At 41.8% G+C, this 17,557-nt stretch overlaps 1 protein-coding gene and 1 non-coding gene across 4 annotated transcripts in view; one reads left to right on the top strand and one right to left on the bottom strand.

Moving 5' to 3' along the window:
• Window positions 1-17,557, top strand: part of KDM4C (lysine demethylase 4C) — a 452,171-nt gene that overhangs the window by 38,698 nt on the left and 395,916 nt on the right. The window contains exon 2 of one of the 3 annotated variants that reach the window (XM_006144466.3): window positions 12,242-12,402. The exons of 1 other annotated variant lie outside the window; for it this stretch is intronic. In XM_006144466.3, coding sequence (XP_006144528.1) covers window positions 12,259-12,402 — 144 coding nt within the window. In that variant the 5' untranslated portion in view covers window positions 12,242-12,258. Of the gene's footprint in view, window positions 1-12,241; window positions 12,403-17,557 lie in introns of those variants that run through there. One more of the 3 variants, XM_027770291.1, reaches the window with a different exon arrangement.
• LOC114007095 (U7 small nuclear RNA) lies at window positions 2,394-2,455 on the bottom strand. The gene has a single exon (XR_003548747.1). It is a non-coding gene; the product is annotated as a U7 small nuclear RNA (small nuclear RNA).

Raw genomic sequence — 17,557 nt, 5'->3', positions numbered from 1 at the left:
GCACACGCGCCTGGCGTGAGTTTTAAGCCACCGGATCCGGGACGCGAACCATGGTCAACTACGTGGGAGTCCGGTGACATAGCCATTACGCTAACTGCTGGTTCCCATTTGCATTTTTCTGATTAGTAATATTGAGCATTTTTAAAATTGTCATTATTTGTATGCATTCTTTTGAGAACTGTTAGTTCAGTTCCTTGCCCAATTTACATGGAATGATTTGCTTTTGTTAATTAATTGTTTGAGTTTCTTGTGTATCCTGTTTTTTAATTCCTTTTTGGGATTTAGTTTGCAACTGTTTTCTCTCATTCTGCAGATAATGGAAAAAAAATTTTTTTTTCTTTTCGAGAGGTTTTTAACTATAGGGTGCATGCACTCGCCAGAAAGACAGAGAAATTAAAGTGAGAAATCACCCCCCCCCTGGGGGGGGATGGCCACACCACAATCCCTTCCCCTTCATTCTCCTCTCAGGCATGCACGCACACGCACTCGGCGTGAGTTTAAGCCACCGAGTCTGGGACTCAAACCGTGGTCGACTATGTGGGAGTCCAGCGACATAGAAAAACCAAATTTTAATGCTAGTATGCAGATGTTATAACCTGGCAGTCATTGCTAAGTGCTTATATTTAGCAGTTTATTGAATCCATTATTATAATATGCTGCTGGGTAGATAGTATTACCCATTTTGTTGATGAGGAAATAGAAACCCATTTTAAGTGATTTTATTGGGATCACACTGTTACTAAGGGAGGGGCATATGAGGGGATTAGAATTCAATTCTGTCTTTCTAAGTTCCACTTTTGCCTTTTTAACTGGCTGTCTAAGTTAGACAATCACAATTTGAAAGAAATCTACTAAATGAATTTTAGTTCAGCTCCCATTGTGGTGGTTAATTTTTGCATAAAATGTCATCCTGTTTGGCTAAACTTATCACTGTGTTGTAAATGTAGTTCAACTTTTACAAAGCAGAGTAACTGTCCTCCTCTGCCACAGTTAGGTCTCAAATCTAAACATTAGGGTGTGGCCTAATTAATGAATGTGGCTGCCAGTCATTGTAATGTTAGAGAGAAACTTTATAGCAGCAACAAAGGGTAAGAGAATTTCTAACTAATTGGGTGGTTATTGTGTTGCACATACTCTAAAGAGAAATTTAGTTCTTCTCCCAGCCATCTCCTACAAAGACACTCTTCATGCAGAATTCCCAAGTGTTGAAGTTGTTCCATGCTTGTCATTTTTTCTCACACGCGTGTGTGCTCTCTCCTCTCTTGCTCTCTCACTCTGAATGAACGTTTGTGTAGCATGTCTCCTAATACTGTTTTAATAAGAAAAGAATTGATCATTATTACTAATTTGCTATAGGGTGTGTGTGTGAGGGAGGGAGGGAGGGAGGGCGGGAGGGCGAGAGAGAGAGAGAGAGAGACGTGTCGCTTCACATTGCACTCTCCCACTGCGGAAAAAAAAAAAAAAAAAAAACTCAAGTAGCCAGAGACTTGTTTGTGCGCCCCTAATTCGAGGGCAGTGAGCTGTGTCTTCTCCCGGAGACTAGGTTTGGGAGCCAGGAGGCGGCTTCTTGCGCTTCTTTGGGCAGCTTCTTGCGCCACCTGGTGGCCCATTTTCCAATAGCGACTAGGTCTCCATCCATACCAGACCGTTCGCAGCCTCACCAGAGGGGGAGATTTTTAAAATTGGGGCCGCAGGTGACCCGGTGGTTGGGGCGCTGAATTTTACACGGTCAACTGAGTAGTTTGGTCCTGGACCCAGTGGTTTGAAAGATAGGCTGAGTGCGCGTGGATACGTGTCCAATGTCCTGGGAGGAAGACGGAAGAGAAGGGATGGCCATCTCCCTTGGAGAGTGACTTATCACTTTCTCTTTCTTTCTCTCTCTCTCTCTGGTGAACACGGGTTTACCTCTCTCTGGTCAAATTAAAATGAATGAATGAATGAATGAATAACATTAAAAATAAAAGCAATTCTTTTTTTTTTCTATTTTTTGAAAAAAGAGAAAGTGAGAAAGCAAGCCACCAGTCCAGCCACTGTAGCAAAAACAAAAACAAAAACAAACCAAAAAACCCTCCCATGTGCGGGGCCTCCTAGACCAGCCGAGGAATGTCTGTGAGCGGAGCCCTCCAGCACAGGGATAAGCTCACCATAGCATCAGTGGGCTGATGGCCTCTCCTCTCCCTTGTTCATTCATTCTTTATTGCAATATTTTAGAGACATTTTTGCTGTTGGGCATGCGCTCACCAGAGACAGAGACACAGACAGCAAGAAGTCACCCCCCGGGGGGATGGCCACAACATACTCCCTTCTCCATTGCCCTCTCCGGATCTTGGGCACCCATGCACATGCGCTCAACATGAGTTTCATTTTTTTTGTTTTGTTTTTTGGGGAGGAGGGTGGGCTTTCCAGCAAAAACCAGAAAACCTGCTAGACAAATTCTAAAAGAGTTGTAACACTGCCAGTCGTCAGGTCTGGGACTCGAACCACAGTCAACTATGTGGGAGTCCAGTATAACCATTATGCCATCTGCTAGTCCCCTTTTATTTACTTTAAAAATTATTTAATTAATTTTAAAAAGAGTATTGTATTTAACTTTATTTATTTAAATTTGCCCAGAGAGGGACAGAGTAAGAGAGTGAGAGAGTGAGAGAGAGAGAGAGAGAGAGAGAACGTGAGAAAGTAAACCACCAGGTCTGGGACACAAACCAGGGTCTGCTGTGTGGTAGTCCAGTGCTCTACCTACCATGCCACCTGCTGGACCCTCTTAATACTGTTTCTAAACCATTTGTTGAAAACTTGTAGACATGATTTCCTGTATCTATAAATACCTCATGTATTTCCTCAAAACAAGGACATGCTATTATATAAAACAGTTGTGGTTACACAAATCAAGAAACTAATCTCAATACAGTACTAGTCTATCTATAGACCTTATTAAAATTCTGCCATTTATCTCACTAATATCTTTTTTTTTAAAAAAATTCATGATAGACTTAACCTTGCATCTGGATGGGGTTGGAGGTGAAGAGAGAGAAAAACCCTCCACCAGACTCTGTCATGCTGTGATCCCTGTCCTACAGTCCTGTACCCACCAGGACCCTGGGCTCACATGCATACGCCTGGCATGTTTTCAGGACTACAGGCCTGAGGTCTTGAACTACAGTTGATATGAGGCTTCCAGCTCTGCATATGGTCTGGTACTCTAACTACTGAGTCCTAGAAGGTGGAGCAGTAATGTTTACCAAAAGAAAATAATTTTTTTTTGGTCCAGGATCCAAAAATCTGATCTAGAATCACTTATTATGTTAGTCTTTTAACCTGAAAGAAAGTACCACTCAACAGGGCCTGGCTTTATCCATTTATTTATTTATTTATTTTAGTTTGATCAGAAAGGGGGTGAGAGAGAAGGGGAGAAAGTGAAAATGAAAAAGCAAGCTGCCAGTCCAAGACTTGAACCGCAGTTGGCCATGTGGGAGTCCAGCACCCTTAACCACCATGCAACCTGCTGGTCCCCAAACCACCTATTTTTAAAACTTAAAAAAAATTAGTTTATATCAAATAAATAGGGTAACAATGTTGGAGAAGAAAGATGGGGTTGGTTATTTTAATTTTGGAGGAATTGTCACTTGAACAATTGTTTAGGCTGAGAGATACTACCTCGATGGGAACGTGTTTGTACATTCATTTATCAACATAGTAAACTCAATCTTTCAGGAGCCCATCCATTGCACAGTATAAAGTATTCTTTTTTTTTTTAATTTTTTTATTTTTATTTTTTGAGAGATTTTCACTGTAGGGCGCGTGCGCTCGCCAGACAGACAGAGAGAGACATAGAGACAGAAAGCGAGAAATCACCCCCCAGGGGGGATGGTCACGCCGCAATCCCTTCTCCTCCATTCTCCTCTTGGGATCTTGGGCACGCACGCACACGCGCCCGGCGTGAGTTTTAAGCCACCAGGTCCGGGACGTGAACCGCGGCCGACTACGTGGGAGTCCAGCGACATAGCCATTATGCTAACTGCTGGTTCCCAAAGTATTCTTGTATAGCGTTTGGGCAGTTCTCATGTGTGGAACAGCGAGAGTTTAACCTGTGTGTACTTCCACATACACAAATTCATTTGTGATCCAAACCAAACAATGAAAGAATCATGTATAAGTTGATCATATATACAAGCAGTCTTAAAAAATTTCATGGAAAGTGTATATTATTTAAAAAAGAAAACAGGGCCAGAAGATGGCATAGTAGTTACCTTGCTGGACTCCCACATGCCTAACACGGTTTGAGCCCTGGACCCAGTAACTTCAAAAATCACATTGGGTGCATGTATGTGTGTGCCCAAGATCCCAGGAGGAAAAGTGATTGCGGTATGGCCACCCTCCCTGGGGAGTGATTTCTCACTTTCCCCCTCACTGTCTCTGTTGTCTCCCCCACCCCCAGCCCATGTGACATAAGGGGAAAAAACCTCAAAAACCTCCTCTCCAAAAAACTCAAAAAACTATGGGGCCAGCAGGTGGCATGGTGCTCAAGGCACTGGACTCCTGTGTGGTCAACCATGGTTCAAGTCCTGGACCTGGTGACTTACTTTCTCACTTACTCTCATTCTCTTTCTCTCAATCTGTCTGTCTCTGGTGAGCACACATTCCCTATACCAAGTTAAAAAAATACTAATAACACCTAATATTAAATAAATAATTCCTTAAAAAAAGGCAAAAAACTATACATGGATTTCAATTTGTTTTTGTATCAAAATAAACTCATATCTTAATTTCATTTTTCCACATACTTGTTGAAATCCCCTCATATTGTCTCCATTGCTTAGGACAGTCTACATTTATACCTGTTGTGACACAGTACTGTGCCACCTCTGCCCCCCATGACTCTCAAGTGTTGGGACCAGCAGATGGCGTAATGGTTACATTGCTAGACTCCCACATGTCTGACTGCCGCTCAAGTTCCAGTCTAGGTGGCTAGAAACTCTCACTGGGTGTGTTTGCACGCCCTAGATCCCAAGAGGATAATAGAGGAGAGGGGATTGTGGCATGGCCATCCTGTTGGGGAGTAATTTCTCACTGTCTGTCTCTCTGTCTTTCCAGTGAGTATATTTGTGCTATAGCAAAAATTTCTCTAAAAAGAAAAGAAAAGTGCCCTGATGTGGATGATAAATTTTCTGGTTACCTTATTGATGTGGCTACTGAGCAGATGAGTATGCTTAATGTTAACTTGAGTATATAATGGAATTGTATCAATAAAATTCAGTCAGCACTCTTAGCAGTGCTGTTAGGGTTAGCATCATCCACTCACTAGATCATTATGTCAAACAACCTAAATTCATTCATTCCTTCCTTCCTTCCTTCCTTCCTTTCTTTCTTTCGGAAATTTTTTTCTTTATTTATGATACAGCACGTGTGTATGCATATGAGAGTGAAAGCAGTGACCACCTTCTGTAGGATCTGGTCATTTGTGATCACTCCTGTTTGGTTATCCAGTCCATCAGGGTTTGGATGCTTGCAGGGGTTTTCAGTATCTTTTAGGCTGACTGGCTCAGGGATTTGAACCATGAGCACTATGTTGGATCTCTTTCTCCTGACTAGCACATCACTGTTGCATTATGGAGCTGGCCCCCAAAACCAATTTTTTTCTTTTAAGAATGTCAGTTAATTTAGCACTTTCTGATGTTTCCACATAATTAGATTTTAGTGTTTTCTTTCTTTTTTTTTTTTGAGAGGATTTTGCTATAGGGCGTGTGTGCTCTCCAGAAAGACAGACAGAAAGTAAGAAATCATGCCCCAGGGGGGATGGCCACACTTCAGTCCCTTCTCCTTCATTCTCCTCTTGGGATCTGATGCACGCACACACATGTGCCCGGTGTGAGTTTAAGCCACCGTGTCTGGGACTTGCACCATGGTCAATTACATAGGAGTCCAGCGACATAGCCATTACACCAACTGCTAGTCCCTAGGTTATATAAGGAATGCCTTGAAAATTATGTGTGGTTTTCTTTGGTACATTGTATCAGGAGGCATATGAGGTCCACCATATCTGATTTTTCCAGTACTGATGTTAATTTTGAGGTGATAGCTGCTCTCCATTAGTCTTTGATAGTTTCCTTGCTTTCTAGAACACTGTTTCATTCGCATCCTGTATATTTCTTGTTCCAGACCTGGAACCAGCCTTTTCTTCAAAGATTGCTTTTTCTTTTATTATTTGAACTTTTTTTTTTTTTAAAAGTTTGTTTTTTTTTTTTTTTTTTGACTTTTTTTTTATTTTTTTTTTTTTTTTTTTTTTGAGAGGTTTTCATTGTAGGGCACGTGTGCTTGCCAGAGAGACAGAGAGCCAGAAAGCAAGAAATCACCCCCGGGGGATGGCCACGCCACAGTCCCTTCTCCATTCTCTTGTGATTTGGGGTATGCACGCACATGCACTGGTGTGAGTTTTAAGCCACTGGGTTAGGGATTCAAACTGCGGTCGACTAATGGGAGTCCAGTGATGTAACCATTCCACCCTCTTTCTTTTAAAGAGGTGCCAGTCATATTGGATTAGGGTCTAGCCTAACTGACTAAGACCTCTTCTTAATTGGATTACATCTGCAAAGACCCTGTTTTCCAAGTAAGATCATATTTACAGAGGTTAGATTTCAGTACATCATTTTGGTGACACAAGTCAATCTGTGCCAATGCCCAACCAAGACAGTCTGCAAAGCCAAAGCTTAGTTGGCTCACTATGAAACTGAAAGGTAATAAATATCAGGGCCTAGGCCCTGCCTTATTGAACTCAGCACAGGAAAACTGGAGTGGGACAGGGCAGGAGCACCCACGAAGTATCTTTGATTGCTCAGTTCCTTATAAAAATCTCATTTTAAGAAAGGATTAAATGAGGACTGGAGAGAGTTTGGCAAGTCCTCATGCCGAGCCATGGGGGAGCTAGAGTAGCTTCCGTCTAACACTAACACAGTTGGCAAATGTGTTGGGTTCCTTGTTTTTCTAGCCTAATTCATTGTCTGCTAAATTGGTGAGTGCTCCATCTCACTGGGGGATGTGCTTTATAGCAGATTGTGAGGTGTTCTCTTAACAGGCCGTAAGTGGTGAAGAAACCACACTCAAGTGATGAGAGCCATCACTTTCTCCTCTTCTCACAGAGGTTGTTTAAATAAGAGAATACAAGTTAGAAGTACAGGTTTACACAGGAAGTGATATAGGATATAATGTTATATTTGGCAGGGAATTGTTAGCATCAGTTTCTTTTCTATTACCAGATAAAGTTAGCGATATACTATCTTTCAAAATAAGGAGAGTAGGCCCAACCTGATGGTGCGGTCAGTAGTGAACTGAACTGCAGTGCTAAAAGCCACATGACCATTGGTCCTCATGTCTGCATTGGCCTGAACACTTGCCAGCTGTGTGTTTGTGTGCCCATGACCCTAACTAGCAGGAGAGCTGGAGAGATGGGATCTGTGACAAGATCCTGTTGAGGGTGCTTCTTCCTCAGGAATATGCCTGCATTCTTTATCATGAATAAAATAAATAAACTTAAAAATAATTAAAAGCAAAAAGAAATAAGGAGAATGAGTGCTATTCCTTAATAGTAAAGTAGAAATTTTCAGAAAAAATAATGAAGGGTATGGGGTTATGTAAGTATGAGTTAGTGCTGGACTTCACTTTACTGGAAAAGATCTTTAGCTTCCTAAAAAAAATTCTTACAGTATTTGCCATAAATATTATTTGGTTTGGGTGGTCTCAGAAATATTGGAGGTCAGCTCTGTAGAAGCAAAGTAACAAGAGTTACCATCAGAGATGTTTTTCTCATTTATGTTGGGCACTCAGACTCTGAAGAGGTATAGCACTTAAAAACAATGGTTATTGCATTGTCTTCAGCTAAAATTCAGTGGTGATAATATTTGATAATTCTCCCTGACTAGAACACATTACTGCAAGAGTTATTTATTTATTTATTTATTTATTTATTTATTTATTTATTTATTTATTTATTTAATGGCAAAAAGGCATGTGCACTTGCCAGAGAGAGACCAAGCGAAGAGGAGATGATAAACCCCACTCCCATGGATAATGGACATACCACAATCCCCTGTCCTCCATCTTTCACTCCTTTTGGGATGCTGGGCATGAGCATACACATGCCCAGCATGTGTGTCAAACCACTGTGTTGTCCGGGAACCAAATTGTGCAGTCGACCATGTGGGATCCAGGTGTCTTATCCATCAGGCCATGGAGCTATACTTGGCATTTTTTAAAAAAAAGTTGCCAGAGGTGGTGTTGCTTGTAAGAGGGAGAGAAAGAGAGAGAGAGAGAGAGAGAGAGAGAGAGACCCCCTCTTAAATAGGGCATGGTCATGCTGCAATCATCTTTCCTTTATTTCTCCACTGCATCAGGATTTTGGGCACACACACAGATGTCCTATGTCAAGATTTGAACCTAACTGGCCATGTGGGATCTGGCTCCCTACGTGTAGGGCTTAACTGCTGTGCTATAGGTCCCACTGTAACAGCACTTTAACTTTTTATTTATTCTTGTTTCAGAAATAACAGTAAAAAAGAAGAGGGGCTGGGAATTTAATTGTAGTAGCATGATTAATAGTGATAAATAATGATGATTAATGTGGACTAGGAAAAGCTTAAGGAATTGAAAATTCATAAACTGTCCTTAGTGGGTAAAGAATGTAAGTAGACAACCCAAAAAAGAAAGTAAAATGGTTTTAAATGCTCCAAAATGATCAATATCACTAATAATCAAAGAAATGAAGCTTAACATATCAGGGTCTTTTTTTTTCTTCTGCTTATCATATTAGCAAAGATCTGGGTGTTAAAGTTAAATTTTTAGATACTTTAACGTATTTAAAATTTTATGATAATTATATATTATTAATGTTAAAGATGGAAACAGGTCTAAAATCTAAGCTAAGCAGCTCTTTAACATGTATACCTGATTTGTAGGTAGAACTAGTTTTGCATAGTCAAGGGAGGGTCAAGTATATAACAAACTAGGTCAAGGGCTGAGGTTTAATTCTAGCAGCTACTAATTTGCCGCATGTTTTAACAATCTCCATGCCTCAGCTTCATGTTAGAGCTGTTGTTCCATTACTCAGACCAGAATTTTGAATTCTTGGTTCTCTCAGTTCTGTCAGGAAGTTTTCTTCTAATATGACTATAATCCGCCCACCTCTTGCTGCCACAAGTAGTCCAGGCTGCTGTTCCATCTTGCCTGGGTTAGTGTAGGTTGCTCTGTGCCAATCTCTCTCTCTCCTCTGCTTGTCCTTTCCTGATGGACAGCCAGAATAAGACTTAGAAAGTAGGAGCCAGCTCTTGTCCCTGCTTGTTACAGTATCCTTGAATGGACAGGGCTGTTTGACTACCCGGACTAGATAGATAAGGAGGGGAAGGAGCCCAGGTTTACCTCACACCTGACTCAGAGTAAGTGCCAAGCTTCTCTCCCTGGTCTCATCTCCCCACTGCCCTCATTGCTTGCTGAATTCTAGCCACATTTAGCTCCTTGCTATTCCCTGAAGAGCCCAAGATGTTCTTTCCTTGCTGTTGCCTCAGCCTAAAATGTTCATCTTCAGGCATCTGTATGATTCATTCCCTCCTCCAGACCCCTGCTCCTCTGAATTTTACCTTCTGTGGAATGCCTTACCTTGTCTATGCTGTACAAATAGTTATTTTTCCCCTTTGGACCCTCTCCCCTTACTCTGGGCTCTTGTTGATAGCATGTATTACTTACCGATCATCTCTTTTGCTCCCTTAGTGTTAGGACTTTATTTCATTCCCTACTGAGTGGCCACCTTGCAGTTAGGTGTTCAGTAACTACTGTTGAATGACTGGCTGAATTTCCCATTTCCTCTTCAGTGGCCTCTCCCTCTGCCTAGAGGACTCAGAGAATCTTTGTCCTTCAGCTGGGGAAGAAGGAGAGCTGCCTTTTATGAACCCAGGGTAATCTTTAGGCTTTCTCCCTTCTCACAGCTAAAATTTTCTATCCTAATACCATTTACTTAGGTGTTCAGTAACTACTGTTGAATGACTGGCTGAATTTCCCATTTCCTCTTCAGTGGCCTCTCCCTCTGCCTAGAGGACTCAGAGAATCTTTGTCCTTCAGCTGGGGAAGAAGGAGAGCTGCCTTTTATGAACCCAGGGTAATCTTTAGGCTTTCTCCCTTCTCACAGCTAAAATTTTCTATCCTAATACCATTTACTCATCAAGCGGCTTTCTCCCTTGTCACAGCTAAAATTTTCTGTCCTCATACTATTTAATCATCAAGCAAATGGCTGTTTTCTAAATAACTTTGCTGTGTTTGGGACCAGTGCTTTTCTTTTTCTGAATTTCGTATCATTTTATGTAACTACTTCAACATTTTTGCCCTTACCTCTGTTAAGTTGGCAGATAATTATGGCGGCAGATGTTGTGAGTCAGGTTGGATGCTAGGGCTCACAGGGAGGGTGAGTCCACCTTTCCTGCAGGAGATAATGGTTCCTGGGTGGTTGGAAGGAAGTACCAATAGTTACAGGCAACTTTTGTAATGAGGAAGGTTGAATGGGAGGTAAGAATGTAGGCCTGTTGTAGAGGGTTGGGATTCTCAATGGTGGGGGAGACCTTGCCAGGTAAGGAAGTAAGGGAAGGCTCCAAGGGAGGTGATAACTCATGCAAAGATGCTGAGAGCTGTACTTATTTAGAGACACACAGGTGATGAATATTTTTGGAGCATAAAGCACAAAGCAGGCAGCGATAGTAAATGAGGCTATGATAGTCATGCATGGGTCAGACCTAGACACTTCTGAAGGGCTGTGTGCTTTATTCTATAGAGAAAGACTTTTATCCTCAGCCCTTAGATTTGGGCATGTGCACCTGTGTATGTGTGAAAGGAGGTAAGCCAAGGGAGACCTGGAAGGTATTTTTACTTTTGCATACTCCCTTCTTGAAACAGGGAGAATCCAGAATATTTTCTCCTCCTAATTAATATATATGTGCCATGTTGTATTCTTTGGATTATAAATTCCTAAAAGACAGCAGTGTTAAAGTTTTATGTTCCTTATAGCTCCTCACCTGTACATCGTGAAATAGGTGCTCATTTGAATTGTGTTCAAATGCACGATGACCACCTCCCTATCTGAAGCCCTTATCTGTTTTAACGTCTTATCCCATAGCGTGTTTTCCCTTTCTACCCCCCATCTCTCACTTCTAAATTTTTCTATAAGGTAAATTAAATTTATTGGGGGGGGGAAAAAAAAGGAAAGAAAAACTATTCCAAGATTTGTTGTTCAAGCTGCCAAGTGCTATGGCTGAATCTGGATGTGGGTTGGAGTGGAACTCTTCTGAGGCAGTCTTTCCAAGTGCTTCTCATTTACCTTGGCATTTTCTTGGCCCAGTTTGTTTTAGGAGCTCAACACATGCTTTTTGAAGCAATCATGTTTCATGGATAGCAAGATTAAGTCTGTGTTTTCATAGCAAGACCTACTGCCTTTTCTATTGTGGTCTCCTGTAATCTTTGCTTTCTAAGCTCCAGACTCAGTAAGGTCCTCTCAGTTTCTTCAGTACTTTCAAATATTTCTTTGCCTAAATGCTCTCACTCTCTCTCATCTAGCCAACTCCTGTCTTCTTATAAGTCTTAACTCTGCCCCTGTCTGAGGGAAGTGATTTCTTTTAAACTGAGGGAGAGATCATTTCTTCTTCCTATGCAACATTCTGGTGCTGAAGTTCGTTTAACCTCTAGAAGGTAAAGACCAACTTTACATCTGTCTGTTTCTTCAGTATTTTAGCCTGGTGCCTGGTGGTTTTGCTGAATGGACAGTTTATAAGTTGTTATTGGAAAGCATGTTAGGGCAACCTGGAAGCACAACTGTAATAGCTCTATGTTAAGGCCAGCGAACAAATACTCAGCCTAAACTACACTTTTATACAGCTTTGAGTGAGAGAGTCTGTTTCAAAACTGGTACATGGAGCAACATCTTTTGTAAACTTGCAGAGTTAGAGAATTCATTTTTATTTGGAAGGATTTTGAGGGGGTCAGAAGGATAGTCAGGTCAGTGATTCAATGCTAGGAATTGGGTCTTGGCAGGAGAGGTGACCAGAGGCTGCTGGTTTTTCAGGAGCTCAAGGGAGAGATGAGAGAGGTTCTCTCGAGTGGTAGAAGAAAATGGTAAGTGACCAAAACAGAAGAGTTACATGCTGTTTGGGAGAAACGACCACTGACTTAAGCACACAGTAATTCAGTGCTGATGACCATGTTGTCTTCTCTGCAGAGACTGGCCTAGCCATCATGGAGGCAGGTGAGGCGGAGAGTCCTCTGAACCCCAGCTGTAAGATCATGACCTTCAGACCCTCCATGGAGGAGTTCCGAGAGTTCAACAAATACCTCGCATACATGGAATCTAAAGGAGCCCATCGAGCAGGTCTTGCAAAGGTGACTACCCTTAGATCCTTCAAAGGAAAAGTGCACACTTAGGCTTTAAACTATGCTCTATAGTCCTCAGGATGTAGAACATTGTTTCTTCCCAGGGAAAATATTTGCAAAATCTTTGTTCATGTTATACTGTGTAGAGTATTTGCTTTCTTCAAAGAATAATTATCTCATTTTTCTATTTTTCTTCTAACTATTTATACTAGGTTCTGTTCAGTCCAGTGGTGGCTCATAGAAACCAAGGTGATCCTTGTGCATGTGTCAGAGGGGTATCATAGTTTTCATCAGTTTCTCACAGGATAGTGACTAACCTGAAGATTAACCACTACTCCCTTTCCTCTTTACCTTCTTCCCTCTTTTCCTTTCTTATTTCTCTTTTATTTCTGTCTCTCTCTCTCTCTTTTTTAAATATTGCAGATCTATTGATAAAATTTATATATCATGCAATATACCCATTTAAACTATTATTTGGGCTAGGCCCATAATGCAGCAGTTAAACCCTGTGAATAGGGAACCAGATCTGACATGGCTGACTGTGATTTGAATCCCAGCCCTGGTGACTTGAAAAACACGTCAGGCCCATGTGCATGTGAACCCAAAATCCTGCTGGGATGGAGAAATGAAGACGGGATTGCAGTGTGACCGAGTCTCACTGGAGAGTGCATGCACACTGGCAATAAAATGTAATAATGATGATGATAGTAAAATTGTACATTTCAATGGTTTTTAATGAATTCACATTTGTGTAACCATTGCTATGCTTGAATTATGGGATATTATCAAAATCTAAAGAAACTGTACTGGGACCAGCCAGTAGCATAATGGTTACATTGCTGGACTCCCATGTAGATGACTGTGGTTTGAGTCCCGGACTTGGCAGCTTGAAACTCATGATGGGTGCGTGTGCGTGTGTGCCCAAGATCTTGAGAGGAGAATGGAGGAGAAGGGATTGTGGCGTGGCCATTCCCTGTGTGCGGGGGGTATTTCTTACTGTCTCTCTCTCTTTGTCTCTCTGGTGAGCACTTGTGCCCTGTAGCAAAAATCCCCCCCCCCCAAGAAAAAAGAAACTGTACCTGTTAAGCAGTAGTCATTCCCAATTCCCTGCTATTCACCCCCAACTCCTTAGCCGTAGACAAGAGAAATCTACTTTCTCTCTTTGTAGATTTGCCTATGCTGTTTTAAGTTATTTGTTTACCAAATGTGGAGAGTGCCTACTACATACCAGACATTGTGCCAGGTTCTAAGGGTATGTGTGTGTACAGGGGGAGGGTAGAAGAGGGCAGGGAGGAAGAACAGATGATGTTCCTGCCCCTACAGACCTTATATTTTATTTATTTTTATTAAGAATTACTTTATTTAATTTTATAAATCATCATCATTTTTTAAAAATTTTGACCAGAAAAAGAGAGAAAGAAAGGAAAGGTGAGAAAGCAAGCTGCTAGGTCTGGGACTCGAATTGTGGTCACTCATGTCGGAGTCCAGTGCTTTAACCACCATAGCACCTGCTGTCCTCCAGACCTTATATTTTAGTGGTACCATTTTAAGGTTATGAGATAAAAACATTCCAAGTGGAGGTCCAATGCACAAAAATAAATTAGTCACTTTAGGTGTGGGGGCAGAAATAATAGCAGGTCTAGAGGCCTGGAGACTGCCCTGAGCATCAGGTATGGGAAGAACAGGAAGGTGATCAATGGACTCAATGACCAGAAGGAAGAAGACCTTAAGGTGGGGAAGGGGCCACATGGCATCAGGCTTATCTGGCCATAGTTAGGCATTGGGGATTTTAGTCCAGAGCAGAGGAAGGCATCTTCTGGTTCACAGCGGTAGAGGAAGATACAGCTGCTTGTTTATTTCTTCTACTATTCAGGTGACATTATTTAGAAAGATCACACTGGGCCTTAGGAGAAGAATGAATTTGGTGTTGGGGCAGAGGTAGAAGAGAGGTTTGCTAGGGGTAAATTTGTTTATCTATTGGGAGTTGATTATGGCCCTTAACTGTGAAGACAGGGAGAAGTGGTCTTTGGTTAGATGTGTTTGAAAATATTAATCTTTGGGGCCACAGATGGTGTAGTGGTTAAGGCGCTGGACTCCGACATGGTTGACTGCAGTTCAAGTCCCAGACCCTCTTACTTGAAACTCATCGCCTGGCATGTGTGCGTGCATGCCCAAAATCCCAAGAGGAGAATGAAAGAGAAAGAATGGTGGCATGGTCATCCCCCCTCTGGGAGGGTGATTTCTCACTTTCTGTCTCTTGGTGTCTCTCTCTCTCTCTCTGATGAATGCTGTACCCTATTGCAATTGACCAGAGAGAGAGACCGAGAGAGAAAAAGTGAGAAAGCAAGCTGCCATGTCTGGGACTTGAACAGTGGTCGGCCATGTGGGAGTCCACCTTAACCACCATATCGCTTGCTGGCCACTCTTTATTTTCTTCTTTAATTTTAACTTTTTTGCTGCAAGGCAGAGAGAAAGACAGAGAGGGAAAGTGACTCCCCCACACACGTATGGGGGGAATGGCCACACTTCAGTTACTTCTCCATTTCCTCTGGGACTTTGTGTACTTACACCTATGTGCCAGGCATGACTTTCTAATGGCCAGCAGTTGAACAGCAGTTGGCCATGTGGGATTCAGCCTCCTTAACTTTTGTACCATCTGTTGGCCCTTATTTATTTATTTTGTTAATGCTAAGTTTACTATCAGGGTTTCTGTAGATTCTTTAGTATTACTACATAAATCCCTGAGTCCTAGCAGAGCCTGCTGCGGTGCCAAACACCTAGATTGCCTGACTTTTTCTTGAAATCCCCACCTCTACCATGAAGGCCAGCAGCACAGAGAGTAGAAGGTGGCTAAGGAGAGAAATTCCAGAACTACAGGAACTGGCATTCTATTTCTTTATCTGGAAATGATGCTAGTTATAACTCAGTTCTTTATTGTTCCTGTCATTTTTCCTCCCAAGGTCTATCATTTTGCTATGTATCCTGCAATGGTTTAAGTCCCTCCTAGAGCAGATTTAAAATTTGGAGATAAGGGCCAGTAGGTGGCATGGTGGTTAAAGCCCTGGATTCCCACATAGATGATGACGGTTTGAGTCTGGTGGCTTAAAAAGCACACTGGACTCATGTATTACATGTTCCAAATCTCCAAAATCCCAAGAGGAAAATGGAGGAGAATGGATTGTGGCATGGCTATCTATCCTTCGGGGTGATTTCCCACTTTTCCTCTTCCTGTCTCTGTCTTTCTTCAGAGAACCTAAAAAAAAAAGGGGGGGGGGCAAAGAAAAAAGCCTTGGGAGATATTAGGTTCATGAAAAGTTCATTAGGCATGGATGAGAAGTAAAAAAGGAAGATAAAATGAAAGTGAAAAAAAAAAAGTGAAGATTTATAATCAACTCAGAGGATCAGCTGTCTTTAATTTTGTTGGCTTAGCTTTTTTTTAAAAAAATCTCATTTTGGGGTCCAGCAGGTGGTGTAGTGCTTAAGGCACTGGACTTCCACATGGCCTATTGCAGTTCGAGTCCTGGACTCAATGACTTGCGATTCATGTCTGGCATGTGCATGTGTGCCCAAAATTTGGAGAGGAGAGTGGAGGAGAAGGGATTGCAGTGTGGCTATCCCCCCAGGGGGTGACTTCTCATTTTCTCTCTCTCTGTCTGGCAGGCACATGTGCCTTATGGCAAAAACTTTTTTAAAAACTCGTTTTTAAACTTCAACACATCTAGATTATCTTTGGAGAAAAAAAATCTATTCTTAATTGAAGAGCATTTTAGAATACTCTTTTCAATTATTAGAATACATAATTTCCAGAATGGACTTGTAATGGTTTAGCAAGGATTTAGGTTCTATTTGGGTGCAGCGGAATTAGAGGTGACTACTTCTCCACTCCTCTGGACCCTAAATGCAGTCCTTCATCCATTTTCTCCTACTTTTGTTTCTTGAACAAATGTATAATAGTTTTCCTCTGAGTTTAGTAGAGTGTCCTGTGGTAAGGTGCACATTTAGTAACTGTAGAAGACAAAGCAGCAGCTGCCCTCACAAGGGAGCTGCAGGCACACACAGTACACCTGTGCCACTATTGAGATCCTGAAATATAATAAAGTTAATGAGAAGGACCGTTACAGAACACACCTGAGTCCAGATCCCCACCCTCCCCCTTAAAAGTGAGACTCATTGACAAAGTTGGAGACATTTATTTAATCCTATGATAATTTCCTATTACTTATGTAGTAAACTGTTGGTTTCTAGTAATTTTGCTGTCTTTTGCATCATGTCACATAAAATCTGTTTTAGGAACTTTTCCACTTGTTCTGGAAATTGCAGTAGTAGTAAGTTGAATTACACCATAAAAGTCAAGACCACATTACTATTGAGGGTTTGCTTTGGAGGCTGGTTCCTGGGGAACAGAGCTACCCATGAGGTTCTTTGTTAATGTACTGTTGACAACATTTAATGATTTGGTCTTAATTTATGGCTTGGGGAAAATGGCTGAGTAGTACCAATAGGCCTCATACTACATTATGTCTTGGTTTTTCTCTCTTCTCAACATTTTTTTAGATTTGTGCTTTATTATTTTTAAAAAATTATTTCATGAGACAGGGAACCAGCAGTTAGCATAATGGCTATGTTGCTGGACTCCCACGTAGTCGACCGTGGTTCGCGTCCCGGACCTGGTGGCTTAAAACTCATGCTGGGGAGTGTGTGTGCGTGCCCAAGATCCCGAGAGGAGAATGGAGGAGAAGGGATTGCGGCGTGACCATCTCCTCTGGGGGGTGATTTCTCGCTTTCTGTCTCTGTGTCTCTGTCTGTCTGGCGAGCGCATGCGCCCTATAGCGAAAAAAAAATCTCTCCAAAAAAAAATTGTTTCATGAGACAGACAGACAGGTATCCCCAGCAGGATCCTCATGCTACAGTCCGCTCCCAGACTCAGAGTGCCTGGATCCGGGCATGCCCATGTGCACCTGGTATGCTTGGGGAGGTCTTGGGTTACAAACCTAGGGCTTCTGACATGTGGTTCCTATCAACTACTGTGCCAACACTTGACCAATAAACTTACACTTGAGATTTAACTTTTATTTCTAGAGTTACAGATACCTAATTTTGATGGGTAATTTGATTAATTTATACCCTAATTTTGTATTTATTAACACAAAGTTGGTCAATTTGG

The sequence above is a fragment of the Tupaia chinensis genome, unplaced genomic scaffold (assembly GCF_000334495.1).
Source record: "Tupaia chinensis unplaced genomic scaffold, TupChi_1.0 Scaffold000121_1, whole genome shotgun sequence".
NCBI classification, from domain to species: Eukaryota; Metazoa; Chordata; class Mammalia; order Scandentia; family Tupaiidae; genus Tupaia; species Tupaia belangeri.
This window is presented reverse-complemented; position numbering and strand designations above follow the sequence as displayed.